At 40.7% G+C, this 20752-nt stretch overlaps 1 protein-coding gene across 21 annotated transcripts in view; it reads left to right on the forward strand.

The window, feature by feature from the left end:
* The window catches only part of ST7 (suppression of tumorigenicity 7), a 248072-nt gene that overhangs the window by 155322 nt on the left and 71998 nt on the right, over positions 1 to 20752 (forward strand). For 14 of the 21 annotated variants that reach the window (XR_005503176.2, XR_010065617.1, XM_006236132.5 and 11 more), the window contains 3 exons: positions 309 to 377; positions 2168 to 2322; positions 4520 to 4617. Coding sequence is in view for 19 of the 21 variants with exons in the window: in XM_006236132.5 (XP_006236194.1) it covers positions 309 to 377; positions 2168 to 2322; positions 4520 to 4617 (322 nt within the window). In the remaining 2 variants the exon portion in view is untranslated. The remainder of the gene's footprint in view (positions 1 to 308; positions 378 to 2167; positions 2323 to 4519; positions 4618 to 20752) is intronic. The other 7 variants (XM_063285725.1, XM_063285732.1, NM_001004102.1 and 4 more) reach the window with 1 other exon arrangement.

Here is a 20752-nt window from a genome sequence, read left to right on the forward strand (position 1 = left end):
TGCATGTCCTTTAAGAGTATGACCTGGGCCAGTTCTCCACGAAGCCACACTGGTTACTGCAGTGGCACCCCTCCAGCCTCCCTGAGAGGTTACTTGTCATAGGATAACCGTTGGACATGCGGAAGCTGTTGTCTTGAGCTGTTCTCCATACTACATCTCATGCCACTGAGCCATGCCCTCTTTCCTACGAATTTCCAAAGTCTGCCTCCTGCTCTTCCACTGCCCTGAAGTCTGGAATGACGTAGTAACTCTCGCTGGATGTTCCTATCAGTTTTCATTTCACCGACTATTTTTTTCTTCTTGGTCAGAATTAGGTCCAGAGTTGAAGTTCCCCTAATTGCTTCCTCTACCATCTGGGAGATAAAATTGTTACCAAAGTAAGTCAAGAACCTGTTGGGCACCCTACTTCTAACCAAACGAGACTGGTAGCAGATATCTGGATGGTTGACACTTCATCACCACACTTCTTGCTTCTGTGTGTGTATTGTGTTGTGACAAAGATGCATCATATCCATCTTCCACCGAGCTGAGACCCCTGTTCTGTCCCCCAACCATTAGCAATTCTATTGCTCTCTCTCTTAGCATGTTCCTACCCAAAACTCACGAGTTTCCTCACAGACATGTTTCTTGACTAGTACCGCTACTTTCCCTCTCCTCCTAAGAATACTATTTGAAATATGAACACATAAAGCAAACAGCCTAGTCCTAACTATTCTTGAGCTCCCCACCCACCAGCCAAAATCCTACAGTGAATTCCTTTAAAGCTATGTCTACAGTTACTATTTTCTCAGTATTCAGTTCATTACCTTAAAGCTATGTTTTTATGTAGGCACCTGAAACCTTAAGTAGTTCCTCTGATGCCTACCCAGTAGTTCCCCTCAGGAAGTCATGAGACAGTTTTAGCATCACTGTTACTCTTTGCAAGTCATATATTCTGCCCTCCATAGGAATTGGGTTTCTAGCGTTTATTCTGCGTATTTTCTCCCTACCTCATCATATTAAAGCCTCAGTGATTCACGCTTGAATTTAGAGTGGTGGGATGAAGAATTTGTAAGACTCTTCCCACCCCTAAGGATCAGATGGCCCTAACCTGACGTTATCTGATAAGCTCATACTTTCTCCTAGCTGGCTTTGCAGTTTTCAAGCAGTAACATTTAGTTTCGATTTCTGTTTATTTCCTCTCTTGTGGTCTGATGGAGAGAAACAGGGCACTGGCCACAGAAGAGCAGTGGGGAAGACAAAGGGATGAGCGCAGATTAGCACCCGTGCAGTCTGCTCTGGCCTCGTCACCCCCTCAGGCCCCCTTTCTCTGACAGAGGGTTGTTGTTTGTATGGTTTGGAAGGTCTGCATCTCTGTAAGCCTCCTGTGTCGGTTAGTTAACTGCATATCCTTTTGGGCTTCCGGCCTCAGAGTTGTTGACAGGGTTATGCGATGTGATGTGGTTAGTGCCTGGCATACTGTACAGTCATCTGCAAATGACAGCTCGGGGTTAGATGTGTGAGGTTGGCCTCTCCTTAGGCCGCATGGCTGCATCAGAGGTTCAGCTTTCCAGAAACTACTTTATCAGGTTTTTCTTGTGTTCTCTGACGCAGAAAATCAGCACTGCTCTGGGAGTTTAAAGCAAAGCTGCACACTGTTTTTCAGTCAGAAACTTGATTTAATGAATTTTATGCTCTGAAAAAATTCTTGCAGTGAAAACAGTCTGTATCTAGTAAACGAAAAGAATGTAATTCTTTAAATGTTGAGCAGAAGCGCTCACTAGTAGCTACTAAACTCGTCATCATGAGCTGACATTCACTGAGCATACCCTCAGTGCTGACTGCTACACTAAGTACTGCACAGAAAGCATCTTCTGATCCTTCACAGAGCCATGAAGTAGATGCCATGTTCTCCGTCAGGGAGGCAGAGTGATACCTTACCCCAGGTGACACATTAAGAAGGGGCCAAGTCACATGTGAGCCCCACGTTCCTAACAGGATGCACTATACCGCTCAAGCTGAACTATAGGTGTTTCTTTTGTACCATTACTGTGTCAACAGCTACAAACAGGTGCATGAAACACTTGGCCATGCTGCATGTCAGACATAACTCCTTGCCCTTCTGCATGAACTCCCACAGTCTGTTGCGTGTCCTTGGAGTTGTAATCTGTAATATCTGAATGGACAGGTGTGCAACTGCTTATATTCTCTTGGCTGAAGAGGAAGCCACAACTATTGCTGAAGCAGAAAAGCTCTTTAAGCAGGCCCTGAAGGCTGGAGATGGTTGTTACCGGCGTTCTCAGCAGCTACAACATCATGGCTCCCAGTATGAAGCTCAACACAGTAAGGTTTCCTCCGGTGATGCACTGAGGGGTGGGAATGGGAAAAGTTAATTGGAGCACAGGTTCAGGCTGGCTTAGAACTGGAGTCGTTGGATTCTGTTAAATAAGGCACTTAGCACACTGCCACTTTGGCTGCCATTGTATTCGCTGTTTATTCATGCCACAGAACTTCACTGCCATAAACAAATAACTTCAGAGTTTGTAATATCTATTTCTCCCTTCCCTTTCCTTCCTCCAAACCCTTCCATTCATCCCCCACTACAATAACTTTTAATAGTAACTTCTCCGCAGAATTGGTTTACACTTCTTCCGTTCAGTGGTTTCATCTCAACTGCCTCTCCAAGTTTGGTAACTGAACATAAACTGGTTTTTAGCATCATAAAAATGTTATCCTCTAAGTCTTCAATAGCATGGGTGAAAGCATGTTGAAAAAGGACAATTTAGAGTAACTCTTTTATTGGTTATAGTCTATCAGCATATAGTTATTATTTAAGAAATATTAGTATTATCTTTGAGAGAGAAAGAACCACAAGTTCTTAGTTACTGGTGTTTGCTTAAAACAATACCTTTTGTAAAATAACTTTTAAAAGGCTAAGACCCTTTACTTCAGTACCCCAAACTGAGAGCCCGTGACACTTTGTGGGAACAGTATAGAAGTAAGACAAAGTAATTACTAGAGTTCCCTCAGCCCCTTGTCTCATCTTGGTTGGTTATTTAAACAGAAATCCAGTGATTCTTGTGGGAGAAAAGTGTTTTCATGGTCTGACAAAAATGTGGGTTGTTTCTTTTAGGTAGAATTTCTCTCACTTCATCTCTCTCCTTTAGTTTGAAAAGTAGGGCTATATGTCCTTCATACTTGATATTATATAATTAAATTTTAATATTAAACTTGGATTTGGTCTAGAATCGGACTGAATCAGACTCTGGCTCTCAGGTGCCAGCAATATCAGTACATTATAGCTGACACGTGTGGGGAGTATGTCCACACAAGCTGTCTATACACAGGTTTGCAGTTTTGGTCTGCAGTGAGTACATGTAACATTAAGGCCCCTGGTCATTATAAAAATATAGCAGTATATTTTGAAGATGTGTAGTAAATGTCCACTTTGTGAACTAAATGAAAATTAATGCATAAATTACACAACCTATAATATAACTTAAGACATTTTCTTTCTTTTCTTCTCTAAATTAAATCCTTTCAACCTGTTGCCCAAATCTATCCAAAATATAATCACATCTTTAAAATAATTTGTAGGTACTTGGCAGTTTTTCAGCACACATCTTGTTCTCATTGTTTAAAACTTGAAATGTTCAGACTTTGGTCTCAACATCTTTTAATAGCGGAGTATCATACATGTACTTAATCCATAACAGGTGTGTCGTATTTTTCTCAAACACAGTAATTTTATTGAGGATTAAGCATATGCATGTTCTCACTGGCCTGGAAACATATCCAAAATACATAATTAAATAAAAGATTAAGATAAGAAGCTGCTAATATACTTTGTGGGGGCCATTTTCGTGACCATTGTTGTAGCTGTTTAGCTTGTCAGTGCTTTCTCTCACACTCGGGTAGTTTTTCATTCTGCTGCATGCTCTATTGTCATATCTGGAATGTGTTATATTGCCATCTAAAACCAACTGCTTTTGGGACCTGGAGATGATTATGATGTCACTAGTGTTAGAGAAAGAATAATATGAACCAGAAGTTCAAGATGAGGCTTCTCCACAGTTAATGTCAAGAACAGAAAAAAAATAGTTCATCAGGATGCAACCTGAGATTCACCCCTTTGCATCTTTACCAAAAGCATGCATACTTACGGAATATGGAATTCTTGCTTGTAAACCACGTGCAATGTTAGTGTGTTCCTTTTCTTAGCCCTGGGTGACAGAGATTTTATTTATTATCGAATAGCCCACATGCTTAACTCAAAAGCACAGATTAGGTAATCAGTCGCCGTCTTGGCCTGTGGGCATCTAAGTGCATTGTCTTTGCTCTGCACACACTCTGTTATTAACAAAGGAGGTTCTCTGCTCTCTTGGCAGTAGGGAAGGCTGGAGGAGTAGGACGTTCTCTTGGAGGGTTTTCTTTAGGGTAACATAAATGAGCCTCTGCATTTTTCTTGTTGCTTAACTTAAAGCTCTTGGTTTTTCTTGATTTTTTTTTAACTGTTGATGTTTTATCTCTCCTTTCCCAGGACGAGACACCAATGTCTTGGTCTATATCAAAAGAAGGCTGGCAATGTGTGCCCGGAGACTTGGAAGGACCAGAGAAGCCGTGAAGATGATGAGAGATGTGAGTTTACATCCCTGCTTGGGGTTGGACCTAAGCAAATGGGACTCAAAGGCTGAGCCATGATAACACCATGGTCCAATGAGTGCCAAAGTCAGCTCCCAGCTGACCAACTGACATTGTGAACAATCTGGGGCAATTTACTTAAATCCCATGCTCTGTTTTCCATACGTGTAAGGTAATAGCAGTTTTCACAGTAACCTCATGAGCTTCCTGTAAGATTTAAATGAGGAAATACACATAACGTTTTTGATATAGGGTGACTGGCATATTTTTAAAATCTCAGTAGGTGTCCTTACTAATCAACCTTTAGGACTGTATCAGGAACCAAATGAGATGAGCCATTTTAGATTATTTACTTTTTTATTCTTGAACTTCATGCCAAGGTATTTTCACTTCTATTACTTTAATTATTTTTAATTGTTTAAGAATTTCCCTGCCCCAATATTCTCTCCCAATTTCATGTGTTGTTTGTTTTTTCCTATCCAATGAGTCCACTCAGAGCTACCAGTATGTGTATGGCGTGTGGCATATGACATGTGGCATATGGCATATGGTGTATATGTATTGTATATGGTGTATGTGTATGGCGTATGGTGTATGGTATATGGTGTATGTCTATGGTGTATGTATATGATGTTTGTATATGGTGCATGTGTATGGTGTATGTGTATGGTCTGTGTGTATGGTATATGGTGTATGTGTATGGTGTATGTATATGATGTTTGTATATGATGCATGTGTATGGTGTATGGTATATGGTGTATGTATATGATGTATGTATATGGTGCATGTGTATGGTGTATGGTATATGGTGTATGTGTATGGTGTATGTATATGATGTATGTATATGGTGCATGTGTATGGTGTATGGTATATGGTGTATGTGTATGGCGTATGTGTATGGTATATGGTGTATGTGTATGGTGTATGTATATGATGTATGTATATGGTGCATGTGTATGGTGTATGGTATATGGTGTATGTGTATGGCGTATGTGTATGGTATATGGTGTATGTGTATGGTGTATGTATATGATGTATGTATATGGTGCATGTGTATGGTGTATGGTATATGGTGTATGTGTATGGTCTACGTGTATGGTGCATGATCTAGAGTCAGCTCCTGGAAGATGGTAGCCTTCTCCCAGTAGTCATCAGTTGCCAATAGCTCCTTAGCTAGGAGTGGGAGTTAGTGTCTACGCCTTCTGTGTTGGGGTTTGGTCTGGCTGAATCTTGCGCAGCTCTTTAAGTTCATTTCTACTTCCTGTCATGTCTGGAGAACACTGCTTCACTGTCATCTGTCCTTCATTCCTCTGCTTCCTGCCTTTCTGCCCCTTCTGCAGTGAGCCCTGAGCCTTGGGAAGGGTAGATGATTTATTTATTCAGTATATAGCTGTTAGAAAAGGAATTATGGGCCAGCCGGTTACATTCAAATTTAGTATTATAGTAAGCTAATCCCACTGTAGCAATTTCAACCACTTTCCCTAGAATCTTGAGAACCAGGGTACTTTATTAATTGTAGTTATCACAAGAACTAAGAATAAAAGAGATGGTGACATGGCTTATTAGCAGATCACATGCAGAGCATGGATGTGGCCCCGCGTTCCAGTCCAAGTGATAAAATCCTATAATAAAGTTTAAGGGAGAATGAAGAAGAAAGAAAAGCATCAGTTGCAAGCAAGAGAGAACTAGGAAGGCTGTGAGTGCATGCCTGCAAGACAGAACAGGGGTTTTAAAGGAAAACAACTTAAGGGACTTCTGTCTTCATTTTTGGTTGCTGTCACTAGTAAGAATCATTTTTCATTAAAAAAAAGCTAATATCAATGTAAATCACATCTATAATTTTCTTTTTAAACACTATCTCAACAAATCCCTTGTCAGCACTTCATTTTTCTACTGTATTCCTAAACTAGAGGCTTACATTACTAATAGGCTTTATACAAGCAAAATGACCCCGGAGCTGGACAGCGGTGGCCTCCTGCTCAGTTTGAGTTCCTGGGCTGCACACGGGTCTGGCAGACCGAGAAGCTTTTCTCAGCTTGCCTGTGGAAAGACAGCTGTTCACATGAGTTTCAGGTACTCTTTGGAGGAGGGAGCATGGGCTCAAGCCTCACCTGGTTCTCGTTTTAGGTTGTAGCACAGCAGGCAAAGTCCCAAGGAAGGATAGGGGCAGGAGAAGAAAGATTATGAAGGCAATATGCACTCACTCAGGATGAAGTTCTTTTAATTGAAGAGAAAATTTTAAAAATATTTATTTTATCACATAAGAGCTGATTTTAAGGAAAGGAGGTTTCTGTGGAGACATACATTGTTTTTAAACTTTTCAGCTTGTAGAAATCCCATCCCCTGATACCACAAAGGGACTCTGCCAGTTACTGAGGCTGAATAGAGCTGAGGCCTTAACAAGGGTGGGTGATGGGTGCTTGTCTCTCCATCGTGACCTTGCACAGCCACATTCCTCCTTTAACATTGTTCTCATTGTCAGTGTCATCCCTCCCCCTTCACCTCCTCTTCCTTCCCTCCTTCCTGCTCCTTCACACTTACCCCTATCCTTATCCTGGAGCAGGCATAATTCACAGAGGAACAACTTATTATGTGCTTAAGCATTTCCATAGAAAAATCAAGTTCCGGCTATTTTAATTCCATTTTTTTCCCTTGGTCTTTTTCTGTTCATTTTCATGTGCATAAAATCAATATATCCACCATGTATTTAGTATAGTTGTTTTTTGGCTTAATATTACTTTATATCTACAATTCTACTTACTGATGAAGCCCAAATATAGGTTTACAGAGAGCGTCTGGGATGCAGGGGAAGAGACACTAGCCAGCAGTCGAGGGGCACGGCTCTGCCTTTCCCATGCCCTGGACTCACACAAGCTCTGTGGACTCCTCACTTAATCGTCCATTAATAGGGAACAATACATCCTACCATTAGAAAGCATCTACTTGATGAGGAAAATTTAGTTAAACAATGCAGGTACACTTGGCATGTAATTTGCATGCTTAGAGTTTTCTTCATATTTTCCATTACTTAAGTAATGCATATGATTTTCTTGCCAGTTGTCTGGAAGGACATTGCGAGATAATTCCAATTTTATTTTTAAATTAAAACTTAAGTATTCCTTTTTGGAAATTGTCATAGAACTATGCATATTTGCTGGGTAGAGCATAATATTTCATACCTTCACTGTTTGCTGATCAGATTAGAGAAATTGGCCCTTCATTACCTTAAACTAATTTCATTTTCTTGAGTGAATAAATCAATCAAATAATCTATTTTGGGCTCTATATACATATCCATATAAACCTATATAGTATATGAATATTTATATGCATATACATAGGTAGGACTTTTATATTATATACTAAAACAACCTTTATTTCTTAAAATACCAGTACACATTGCCTCAGAGTTTATGGAGTATCCATTAATAGGTTCTCTGACCATGTTCCTATGAGAAACAGTGCCAGTCTTGGGAGAGATGTATTTTAAAGGGGAATATTGAAAGTGAGGTTTCAGAAACTTCATAAGTGCCCTAGCACCCCATACAGAGGACAGAGGTTGACGTCTCTCCTTTTGTTAAGGCCGCTGGGCCTTGCAGCACAGGGTTGTCCCAGGTTGACTTCCTTTATTCGACTCAGTTGTGTGACTCATAGTTCTCCGAGGAGAATTAACTGCATTAACACCATGTGTATACACCATCTCTACAGAACATTTCCTCTGATAAAATAGCACACTGGGTTCCAGGCAGCCTGCTGATAAAGACAGGAAGATCTATTTCTTCAGTGAGACATACTATCTATTCTCCATATGCATGAGTTTAAATTTTCCTTGAGCAGATTTTAAAGTGGAATGGCAGAGTTAGACTGCCATCCACATTGAAAGCAAGACCATTTGAAGTTTTTTTTCTGGAGAAGCCTTAAAGAGGGCACACTGTTACCTTGCTGTGTTCTCATTGAAAGAATGTGAAAGGACTTCTGGGAAGGTGGCTAAAGAGATTTTCTTTTGTTTCCATGACTCAACATTGTACAATTGTTCAAATAAAATATTGGATTTTGTCATGAAATATTGATGAAGCAAATGCACATTTGATTTTCTGTTGTCAAGATTAATAACATCTATTCTTAGAACAACCTGTTAACTAATGCGGATTCAAACTTTTGCTTTGTTTTATTAGAACATTAGCTCCTTTTACATAGAGCTCCTTTACAAACAATAATATAGAAGCACCTTAGTGCAAAAGGAGTGTTTTGGAAGTCAGTATAGCTAAGGGAAACTGTTGCCATTGAGTTTTGCTGCAATGTGGTGAATATCCAGGTTGAACACAATAGTGTTAAACTTAAGGAAAAGCCACTGTGTTGGTTCTTAGCATTGGTATTTGCTATTGGACACTGCTTTTTCTTTTACTTTTCCCTTTTAACAGCATTCATGTTTGTCTTCCTTGGTCCTGTTTGAATGTATTTGAAATGTAATTCACAAGGCAGAAGTCTTCTGACTCCTTAGTCATACTTGTCAAGCTAGATATGAATAAACCTTACAGATGGGCTAATCTGTCTCTCTGGCAGAAGCTAAAAGCTCCCGTGATCATCTGTTCAGAGCAGGTTTTGCAAAGCTCAGCTCTGAACATTCTGAGCCATATAATCATCTGTCATGGGGAGCTGTCCTGTACCTTGTAGGACGAGGGAGACTGGCCTGTGTGTTGTAGTGACCTATGTCTCATCAGTCTCCAGTTGCCTACACACATTCCTAAGTACAGTAGGCTGCAGTGGTGACACTAATAGTGGAGAGTCATTAAGGAGTGCCGGAGAAGAGCTTCTGCAGCTAATGAGATCTGTTTCTGCAAAGACTTCAGGTGTGTTTCACTGTAGCCTGAACTCTGTAAGGGCATGAGCCTCCAGAGCACCCCTAGACTTGAGAAGCTTTGGTTGTAGGGATGCTTTGCCCAGATGGAATTCCTTGAGGTATCAAAGGCAAGAAGAAAAACCTAAGTTGAACATTTTGGTGAGGTCCAGGTGAAAAGTCAGTGAGGAGTATTGGCCGCCTTTGCTTCTTGACCTGCCTTCAGAACATTTGTCCTCTTTCCCCAAGTCTGGAGCCTCTCTAAAACACCACTTGTTTGCCCTGCTCTCTGCAGTTTTCTTCAATTCTCTGAGCCATTTCCTTCAATAGTTGTGCTAGTGTTTCTACCGTATTACTTTTCTTTTCATGTCCTGACCTGCCAGTTGACACAGATGTCATAGGCTTTCTGAAATATGGTCTATTCAAGTTTAGAAAACCATGCTGTGTTACTATCTAGTCACAGAAACAAATACATGAGATAGGGAAAAGGAGTAAAAGTCATGCCGACTCAGTTTCAAAGGTTTCAGCTCATGTTCGAGTGGCTGCATTGTTTCTGGGTCATGCTTAAGACAGTTCATAATGGTAGAAGGATGTATCCAAGTTTTTGGCAGTCAGGAAGAAGAGGTAGATGGGTAAAAGCCAGGGACAAGATAGAGCCTTCAAAAGCATACACTGAATGACCCACCTCCTCCAATCTGCCCTATCTTCCACAGTTTCCACCATCTTCCAATAACCCATTCAGTTATACATTGAATTATGCATGTATGAATCCATTGACTATATCACAGTCCTCATGATCTGTTCACTTCCCCAATACCCCCATCTATGAATGTTGTGTTGATGTCTAGGCATTCAACATGTGAGTAGAAGAGGTATTTTTTGTTTATGTCAAGACATTCTTTCCCTCAGTGTTCTAACATTAAAAGATTTCATCTTCGCAATTAGCAAATCCTGGGTGACAACACTTAGTCTCAGTTTTAAGTACTATCTAACTACTGACCAACAATTCTGTACTGTTCACTGTGTTCTAGGAAAAGGTATTTGCTTAAGGTCATATCTGGTAAGTTCTCCAAAGAGTTTGCCTACATCAAAAGTGTCCAGAGTACAAGTAGTAAATGGACAGATCAATCCAAAGTGTTTGTCAGAGGCCAGTATGATGAATAAGAACGTATTACTTTCATTCCTACCATTTAAAAGCTATGTTATTATGTGAAGAGGACAATTATAAACATTATAATATGATTAAATTTTTTTTTGGTTATAAATAGATGTTACTGTAAGTCAATAGCTCTCTAGTCCAGGGCCCCTTTAAAATTATTTCTAACCACAAACATTTTAAATGTATAGGCTTTTAAAAAATATTTACCACCTTTTAAAATTAAAACTGATATTTTTAAAAGATTTATTCATTTCAAAATAGAACTGCAAATATGTTACACACGAACACATACTTTTATGGAAAAAGAACTGCCTAATTCAGGCAGGACAAGCATTGAAAAGGGTGTCATTGCTTTAGTTCTTGTTCAGATCTCTTTAGTGTCTAGTTGAGTAGAAGAGAGCCAAGGTCTCCCATCTGATTCTTCATTTAATTTCTAGTCACAACATGTGGACTCTGCTAATACAATCATATATAGAAAATGTGAGACTAAAAAATGAAAAATGTACATGATTATATAGTAGTTTGGATATCAAGAACCCCTGAGTAGGGGGTTCTTTAAGGATGTCATTAGTACCATTGTACAAATATAAGAAAATAACCTGGAAATAGAAAGTTGCTAGCAGTAAAAATGTACTGTACCTTAAATTTTTCTATAATAATGTTATAATAATAATTCTGTTTTATTTGTTTAATTAATTAATGTATTCACTTGACATTCTGAACACAACCCCCTCTCTCTTCTTTGCCCAGTCCTACGCTTACAAATCTCTTCCCTGTTTCCCCAGGGGAGTCACCCTGAGTACCACCACACCTTGGAATATCTGGTCCCAGCAGGACTAGGTACATCCTCTCTCACTGAGGTCCAACCAGACAGGCCAGGTAGAGGGACAGGGATCTAATGGCATGGAACAGAGACTGAGACGACCCTTCTCCACTCAATAGAGGATCCACATGAAGACCAAGTTGCACAACTGCTACAAATATGTAGGGGGTACAGGCCCAGCTCCCGCATGCTCCCTGGTTGGGTGGCCTAGGCTCTGTGAGCACCCATGGTCCCAGGTTAGTTGACTCTGTGAATCTTGTGGTGTCCTTGACCCCTGAAGCTTGCTCACTTCATCCCCCACTCTTCCACAAGACTCCCCGGGCTCTGCCTGATGCTCAGCTGTGGGTCTCTGCATCTGCCTCCATCAACTGCTGGATGACGCGCCTCAGGAGAGTTAGGCTAAGTTCCTGTCTGAAAGCACAGCAGATATGTTAATAAAAATGGAATTATACGTCGTAAAGCATGCTTTAGAAAACAGAGGATTGGAGAGATGGCTCAGTTGGTAAAGCTCCTGTCACCAAGTAGGAGGACCTGAATTCTAACCTCTATCCGCCATGTAAAAGGCAGGCACAGTGGTGCAGACCCGTAGTCTGAAAAGTCAAGGACTGGAGGATCCTAGAGGCTTGCTGGACCAGTCTATCTAGTCAATCTGTGAGCTTTGAGAGAGACTCTTGTCTCAGAAACATAAGGTGGACCTTGGAGCTGACTAGGCAATACCATATAGATTTTCAGAATTTGGATAAAATTGAAGAATAGATTGCATGTTAAGAAGTAACTATTGTCTTGATGGATGAGTTGATTGTAACTAGCCTTGGTTAGACAATTTTTATGGTGGAGAACATACTTTGCCTAAGAAATGACCCATTTTCAGTGAAACAAAATATAGGGGAATAGAAGAAAGAAACTGGACAGGGATTGAGACAGACACCTGACCTTGACCTCTACCCTCCACACACACATGTACACACCTACCCATACACATATCATACCACACCATCAAAAACAAAACACAGCATGCACCTCTGGGATTAGTTAAAAGTTGACAAATATTAACGACTGCTGATTTTAATTTGGCTTTTTATCAAATAACCAAGTGAATGATTTATAAAACAGAACTAATGTTCCCTATACAAACTATGAAATATATTTTTATCAGGATTGTGTGTGTGTGTGTGTGTGTGTGTGTGTGTGTGTGCGCGCGTGTGCATGTCAAGGTGGAGGCCGCAGAACACTATTCTTCAGGTACTCAGGTACTACCTATCTTTTGAGACAGGATTTCTCACTAGTCTCTAACTTGCCAGGTAATTTAGATAGTCACCTGGCATTCTCAGTACTGGGATTACAGATTACAACTGTACCTGTTGACTTTTTTTTTTTTTTAAGTGGGGGCTGGCTACTCTTCCAGAGGTCCTGAGTTCAATTCCCAGCAACCACATGGTGGCTCATGACCATTTATAAAAGGATCTGATGCCCTCTTCTGGCCTGTAAGTGTACATGCAGACAGAGTACACCTATATTAAAAAAAAAATACCCAAGCCATATGTGTCTTGGCCCATGCCTTTAATCCCAGCGTTTGGGAGGCAGATGCAGAGGCAGCAGGTCTCTGAGTGAGTTCCAGGTCAACAGAGGCTCTCTCAAAAGACAAAACGAACCAGCCAACAAACAAAAATGTGAGTTAAGGGGATTGAATGCTGACCCTTAGACTTCCAGGACTGCAATCTTCAGTGATTGAACTCTCTCACCACTCTGTAAGAGGATTTCTGTCCTTAATGTACAAATGAAAAACCCTCCTAAGGAGGAATGCTAAATGAATATTGTCGAGGGCTGATTTCTATTTCCTTTTTGCTCATTTGTTCATTCTAATTTTTTTTTTAAGATTTATTTATTTATTATATATAAGTACACTATAGCTGACTTCAGATACACCAGAAGAGGGCATCAGATCTCTTTACAGATGGTTGTGAGCCACCATGTGGTTGCTGGGAATTGAACTCATGACCTCTGGAAGAGCGGTCGGGCGCTCTTAACCGCTGAGCCATCTCTCCAGCCCCTCATTCTAATTTTTATAACCTTTTCTTTCCTTTCCTTTTTACTCCATAACGTTTTACACACAAATCACGTGATTTCCATGTATATAGTTCTTTTTGTTTCTTTCCTTAAGAATCTCATGGGTTGTTATGGACAACTTGACTTAGTTGATAACTTGATCTTGAGGTTGTTAAGGTGGATAGTTGGATAGTTAAAGGAATTATTTTAACTATTAGGCTGGGGAGTAGGAAGAACACTTTGGTGACTTGCAGGCAGCCAGGATCTGCTGAAACAATTTACTTTCAAATCTTTCAAGATACTCAGGTGTTAAGTTAGAGACTAACACTGAAATATGTTAATTACCTGTTGCTATGTGATTGCTGGCACATTTCTAGATTCTGTCTGTACTATAGATACAAAAAGAATGAGTCTTGTGAGAAAATGCTGTGTGCCTAAAACTCACTTATGGAGTAAGTTAGGCTTACAACAATCATTTTAACAATGCGGGCTGCGAACAGGAATATGGAGGAGGAGAACAAAGGGAGCTCTGCTTCTGTCTTTCAGTTCTAGTTTCAATTCCAATTCGTACTTTTACATCTCTAGTGCTGTTTTTGCCTTTCCCTGAATTCTGTCTGGTTTTGTTCAGTGGCCTTTGTCTACTTGTCTTTTTCTCCCGATTCTCTACCTTCTCTTTCCTTTTATCCTGAAGCGTGATGTTGGTCTTGCTTTACCCACTTTGCTCTAAGCCATTCACCATTCACCTATATATTTTTCAACAAAATAAATATGTAGGCTATCCATCTATGTCAATTTTTTTTGTGGTTTTTGTAATCAGTAAATAAATCAGTGGCCCTTAACCAGTTTATACTCTAGGAGGGAGAAAGAGATGAACATTTATAAACATAGGTAATTTTCAAAGCACGTGAGAATAACCAAAGCTACGGGAAAGGTACATGGACAGATCTAGGTTGAAGAAGCCCAGGGGCAGACGTAGTGAGTTTGAGGTAGTCGATATCAAACCCATGGTCAGGTATGTATGATTTAGAAAGTGACATTAGGCAAAGACTGATAGCCACAAAGAAGTGGATATTAATCATATGACATAGGCAAAAGAGCCCTGAGATAGGAGACTACCTGGGATGTACCAACAATAACAAAGGAGTCCTGAATGGATAGAGTAGGTGGAGGGGAGAAAAGAGGGCCTGAGGGGTTATGGAGGGGAGCACAGGGTAGTAAATTCCACTGTTACTGTAAGTGAATTGGGGAACCTTGCAAGGATTTGAGTAGAGGTGTGATATGATAAATCAATTTTTATAGACTGCTGTGTTGGTGGGAAAGAGCAGGGAGGGCAGACGAAAGAGTCTTCTTGTATTGATGTTACAGAGAGATGTGTGGTTCATGTTGGCAGAGGAAAGTATAAATGATGAGTCTGTGTATTTTAAATCATAACCAAGAGAAGTTGCTAGTCAACCAGATGTGCAGTATAGGAAAAACAGAAGTTAGGATGATTATAAGGATTTGCCTTATCAGGAAAGGAATTCTAAGCTAAGGCCCAGAAACTAAGTGAGGCAGGGTCAAAAGGACGTTGAATTGTATTTTGAATAGTTACAGTGAAAAGCAACTGTTAATTTTTACCTTAAATAGTGACATGACCTTTCCTAGCCTGTGGTAACTCTGGCTTTTTTGAAGCAAAGAAACCACTAAGCAGAAGGGAAGCGATGGCATCTGAATTTCTCAGAGGCCTGTGAGTGCCCCTGATGAGAGCCTCTCCTTGTTGCTATGGTGCTAGATGAAGCTGCCACACTATCCCATCTTATAGACCATGTAGCAGAGCAGTGAGTGTGTGCTGACACATCTCCACAGCTCGTCCCTTACCTTTTCACTCAGCACATTTTCTGTTCTGTACACTCATTCTGTTTACCTCCTGTAGTTAGAAGTTCCACTTGTTGGTCTACTTTTCCTTGCTGTGATCAGCCTTTTCTAACTTCAAAGGATCATGTGGCCCTATAAATTTTGAGGGGAACTGTTTTACTCAACAATGAAGGATTTATACTTTTGTATACTTATTCCATTTGTACTCATTGCTTTTATTACTGTTCTGAAGAAAGAAACAGAATAACTGCTGATTCTTTTTACTTCCTCTCATTGTTTTGTATCTGTCATATGCTTCTTTTCTTTTTTATTTCTTCTAGTAAAAATGCCTTCTGTATGTCTACCATTTGGAATTCTTATTTTGTTCTTCTAAAGTCCCCAGCTTATTAAAATCTACATTTACATTTTTGATCAGTTATTAAGCTTACAAATACCTGTCATTTGTTCCCTAATGATGTAGCTATTTGCATGTAACCCAAACTAGTTTTCACACATGTCAAAATTAATAATTTTTCTGCTTAGAAGCTGTAAGTGAATGGTTACTGCATATAGATTAAAATGCAGACTCAAACTCCTCACATAATTGCATACTCTTACAAAGTAATGATTTTATCACCCAAGAGAAAGCTAAACACATTGGGTTGCTCTTTATTGCCAGAATTGGATCTTGTTTAGACTGTGCCTAGGACACTGCCCCAGGATCTTAGCCTCTCATAGCTGTACAAAGAGCACACACACACACACACACACACACACACACACACACACACACACAATCAACAAACAGATCTTGTCCTGCTTTTTAATTGCCCTTTTCACTTTTGAAATAATTATTTATTTGTTTATAATAATAATAATATTTATTCTCCAACTCTACTACCAAATACAAGAGAGGAACTTCACCCTCTTCAATGGCTTGTAATATATACTCAGTGTTTGCTAAATTAATTAATATACAATTACCTGGAAGGGAAAAGATTGGACATTCCCCACCACATTTCTCATTAAGCTCTAAAATACGACTTATCTGACAGTTTAGGAACTAAACAAATTAGATACTGAGGCCTTTCTAGTCGTATTGCAGGCAGCTTCACAAGGAGGATGGGGAGGAGGAGGAAGAGAAGGAGGGGGAGGAGGAGGAGAAGTAGGAGAAGGAGGAAGAAGAGGAGGGGGAGGAGGAGGGGGAGGAGGAGGGGGAGGAGGAAGAGGAGGAGAGGGGAGGAGGAGAGGGGGAGGAGGCGGAGAGGGGGAGGAGGCGGAGGAGGAGGGGGAGGAGAAAGAGGAGGAGGAGAGGGGGAGGAAGAGGAAGAGGGAGAGGAGGAGGAGGAGGAAGAGGAGGAGGAGAGGGGGAGGAAGAAGAAGAGGGAGAGGAGGAGGAAGCGGAGGAGGATGAGGAGGAGGAGAGGGGGAGGATGAGGGGGAGGATGAGAGGGGGAGGAGGACTGCTTAGCCTAGCTGGTCTACTGTCAGCTGTTTGGCCTGGCTGCTGCCTCATACCAGTCCATCCCCTGCTCTGATTCTGCCAACTCCAAATTTGGGAACTTCCTGGTGGCCCTCTCAGGAGGAAATATGTGGCTTCCTTGGCTACACTGCTGTGCTTCAATCAAGTCCCATTTAGTTTGCCTTGGGGAAATTTGTTTTAAATCCCTGTTCTGTCATTGTGACAGCTTCAGCTTCCCACTCCTCTGCTGTTTTAAGGACAGTGTAGATTTATCTCTGTGTACTATCTTATCTTTTCAGTAGATTTCTTGGGAAGAAGAGCTGATGTGCTTATCTGTCTTCCTTCTCCATTTGGAAATCCTTTAGGGTCTTTTCCTGCTGTTGTGGGAGATGCATGGAGTCTTTGAAGAACTGAGTGTATGTACCTGACTAACACCTCTGCCTGATGCTCTCACAGGGCATGGATTTTCTTTCTCTGAAGTAGTAGAGACTACTTTTGCTGCTGCTTTTTCTGGAACACAGAATTCGGATGCGCAGATAGGAATTATCACACTTGATTTGCTTTTCTTTAAGTATCAGTTGAAGATACAAATCCTAATACTTAGAGTTGTCTAAAGATTGGTTTTATTTCCTCAGAGGAAATGATGAGATGAAAGATGTACCCAAGCTTTATAAATACACAGCATGGGCTGAGCCCAGACTGTTTCTAACTATGCCTAGGCCTAGGTCCAGAAACTTCTAGCCCCCATAAATCTAATCTTCTGCAAGACCAGACCTTAAAGACTTCAGCTTCCAACCTTTGTCTGGTAACCTAGGCCTAGAATATTTTCAGCCTCTGAGACTTAGTGCTGAATAAGCTCATCCTTTCTATTTCTTTCTGAACTCTGGCTGGCTGGTTCAACTTAGCTGTTCTGGCTCATATTCCTCTCCAAGTTGACTGATTCAATCTGACTTCTCTCCGGTTCTTACTGAATTGTTCTGATTGGCCTCAAATTAACTCTGACAATTTATTCTAATCTTCTGGCTCCTTCTTATCCTCTGGCTTCACAGGCTTCATCTCTAGTGCAATAAACTCACTGTACTGACTCCCAAATGACTGTCACTTTCTTTCTGCACTGCTTTTAAATAGCCTCCCTTTCCTGTTCTCATGAGAGTTGGGCAGATTGTATCTCTGTCTCATCCTGTCAGCACTTTTTCTGCCTCTCAACTAGACATCATTGTTTGGGATTGGATATGTGTGCTAAAGTATGTGCTTGTATTCTAGCCAGAATGATTAAAGGTATATGGTGTGTCTATATTCCAGCTAGATCATACAGACCTAGAAGATCTTTGTATTTGATCAGAGCAGCCATGATGCTGGATTAAAATTCCTCTACACACCTGCCCTTAGAGTTTCCTCAGAGAACAACTCCAGATGACATTTAGGTTCAATTAATTTGCAGTATTTAAGAAATAGAATTGAGGATGGCCTCAAACCCAGTCACATATGGTCACTAACAACTTACTGTTGTTGGTAGCAGGCATATTAGGGAGACAAAAGATAATGTGAGACAGGTGTCATAGTTCATTGTACACATGTATGGGATGGGACAGATTTTTTTCAAGATACTAAGAATTAAAAAAAAAATCTGTGAACCAACTCCCAGCAGGATAAATAGCCCTACCCCAATTATGTAGTTGAGGGATTCTTGCTCTCTCCCTGACCAAGGCAATAAATAACACAGAGGTCAATAGAAAAGCATGCTATAGACGGTAGATGATGATAGAGTCCAATGGACCAAGGTGGGGAGAATGAACCATCTGTCTTCCTTATACCCTTTGGTGAGCAGCAGTCTTTGGATCACAAAACACAGAAGGGACCGTTCTATGGTTCACTACTTTCCTGGGTGCTGTTTGTTCCCAAAGCTATGAAGAAGGAATAGTGTCTGGGATATCTCTCCCTGCAACACTTACTTCCTTGTTTATGCAGATGCTAGGCAGGCCCTCACCTGTACCTATTGGGCAGTTGGAGAGGGAAATGTCTGGAGAAGCCTCAAACAGGATTCAGGGGCATAGGCAATGTGTCTTGGCTGTGTGCATAGGATGCTTTATTCTCTATAAAGTGATAAATGCTAATATGGATTGCACTTGGATCAATGCTAATATCCCCATATGTACCAAACTATATAAAGTGTGTCTCTTTTGGGGGGGGGGAACAAAACAAAAATTGTATATTACTGAGTCCTAGTAAAACAATGTCTAGCATTCATAACACTAAATAACTTGTTTTCAAAAAACTTTTTACTACATTTCTCTCTCTTTTCTCTCTCTCCTCTCTCCCTCTCTCTCTCTCTCTCTCTCTCTCTCTCTCTCTCTCTCTTTCTGTGTGTGTGTGTGTGTGTGTGTGTGTGTGCGCGGGCGTGCGTGCTCGTGCATGATTGTGCATGCACATGCACAATGTGGTGTTCAGAGAACAGGTTGCTGGAGTCATTCTCTCCTTCTGCAGTATGAGTCCTGGGATTGAATTCAGGTTGTCAGGCCTGACAGCAAGCATGGCTCCCCTCTGAGCCACTCACTGGCTCTCAATGACTATTATAGAAAGCAGTTGCTAAATAGATCTGATACAGCAGCAACAACAACAAAGCTTGTGGTCAAAGAAATCTAAGACGCTCACAGGTTCTTTGCCCAGCCATTTCAGTGGTAGTCAAGACCTCTTATCACAAGGTGGATAACCAGGAGCATACAAATTTCCTGGTAAAGCAGGAGTTCCTCACAGCTCATGTTAAACCTGACTTAGCTACTATAGTTCTGGAAGATCTGAGGAAGTATTTCAGGAAGTTAAGCTGATACACACCTCAACAGGCAAGGAGCTTATATGTTGTATACTTTGCATTGCTGGGACAATATAGCTGAAGGAACAACTTAAGGAAGTAAAGAATTCTCTGTGGCCATGGCCCCAAAAGATTTGAGACCTTTATGACAGGGAAGTCATGGCAGTTTGTGGCGGTGTTCATAATGATGATAATGTTCATAATGATCATGTAGTAGAAGCCCCTCACTATAGAAGCCCAGGAAGCACAGTGGGACCAGAACCAGGGATCAGGTTAAATACTCTTCAAAGGTCCACTCCTAGGAGTCTGTGTAGAAAATTGGAAAGAAATTTAACAAGGAAGTAATGGTATAACTGAGGTGCAGTGTCCTTTGGCCAAAACAATTGCATATTTTAACTTTTGTCCAGGTGTGAGTAGACGAACTTTGATTAGAGCCAATCACAAAGGACATTCACATGGACTGGAATTATGTATGTTGAGGATAATTTGAGGTCAAAAGTAGACTATGCACTGAGAAACGAAAATCTTCAGTGTGTGAGAGTCTGTTAACTGGTATAAAACATACAAAAGGATGGTGTTCTGGTTAGTTCTATGTCAACTTGATACAATCTAGAGGTGTTTGGGAAGACCATAATTTCAGTTGAGAAAATTCCTCTGTCACATTTGCCTATAGCCAAGGGTGTAATGCATTTTCTTTATTAGTTATTGGTGTTGGAGGACACATCTCACTAGGGCAGTGCCATTCCTGGGCAGTTGGTCCTGGGTTATATAAGAAAGCAGACTGAGTATAGAGTGGGGAACAGGCCAGTAAGTACATTCCTCCATGTCTTCTGCTTCAGTGGCTGCCTCTTGGTTCTTGTCTTGGTTCCTACCCCATTTTACCTTCATGATGGATTGTAAGCTGGAACAAACCCTTTGCTCTTCAAGTTGCCTTTGATCAAGGTGTATAATCACATCAATAGAAACCCTAATTATAACAAAAGATAACAACAGGTGGTATGGCATGAACTTATAAGGAGCAGGAACCACCACTCACAACTACATAGAAATGTCCTTGGGTGCACTGTGGAGAAATAAAGCCAGGTCTATATTCTCCCTCCTAGTCACAGTTGTGGGCACAGTTCACTGCAGATAATCAGGAAACTCAAACTAATGGTTAACTC

The sequence above is a fragment of the Rattus norvegicus genome, chromosome 4 (genome assembly GCF_036323735.1).
Source record: "Rattus norvegicus strain BN/NHsdMcwi chromosome 4, GRCr8, whole genome shotgun sequence".
Classification (NCBI taxonomy): domain Eukaryota; kingdom Metazoa; phylum Chordata; class Mammalia; order Rodentia; family Muridae; genus Rattus; species Rattus norvegicus.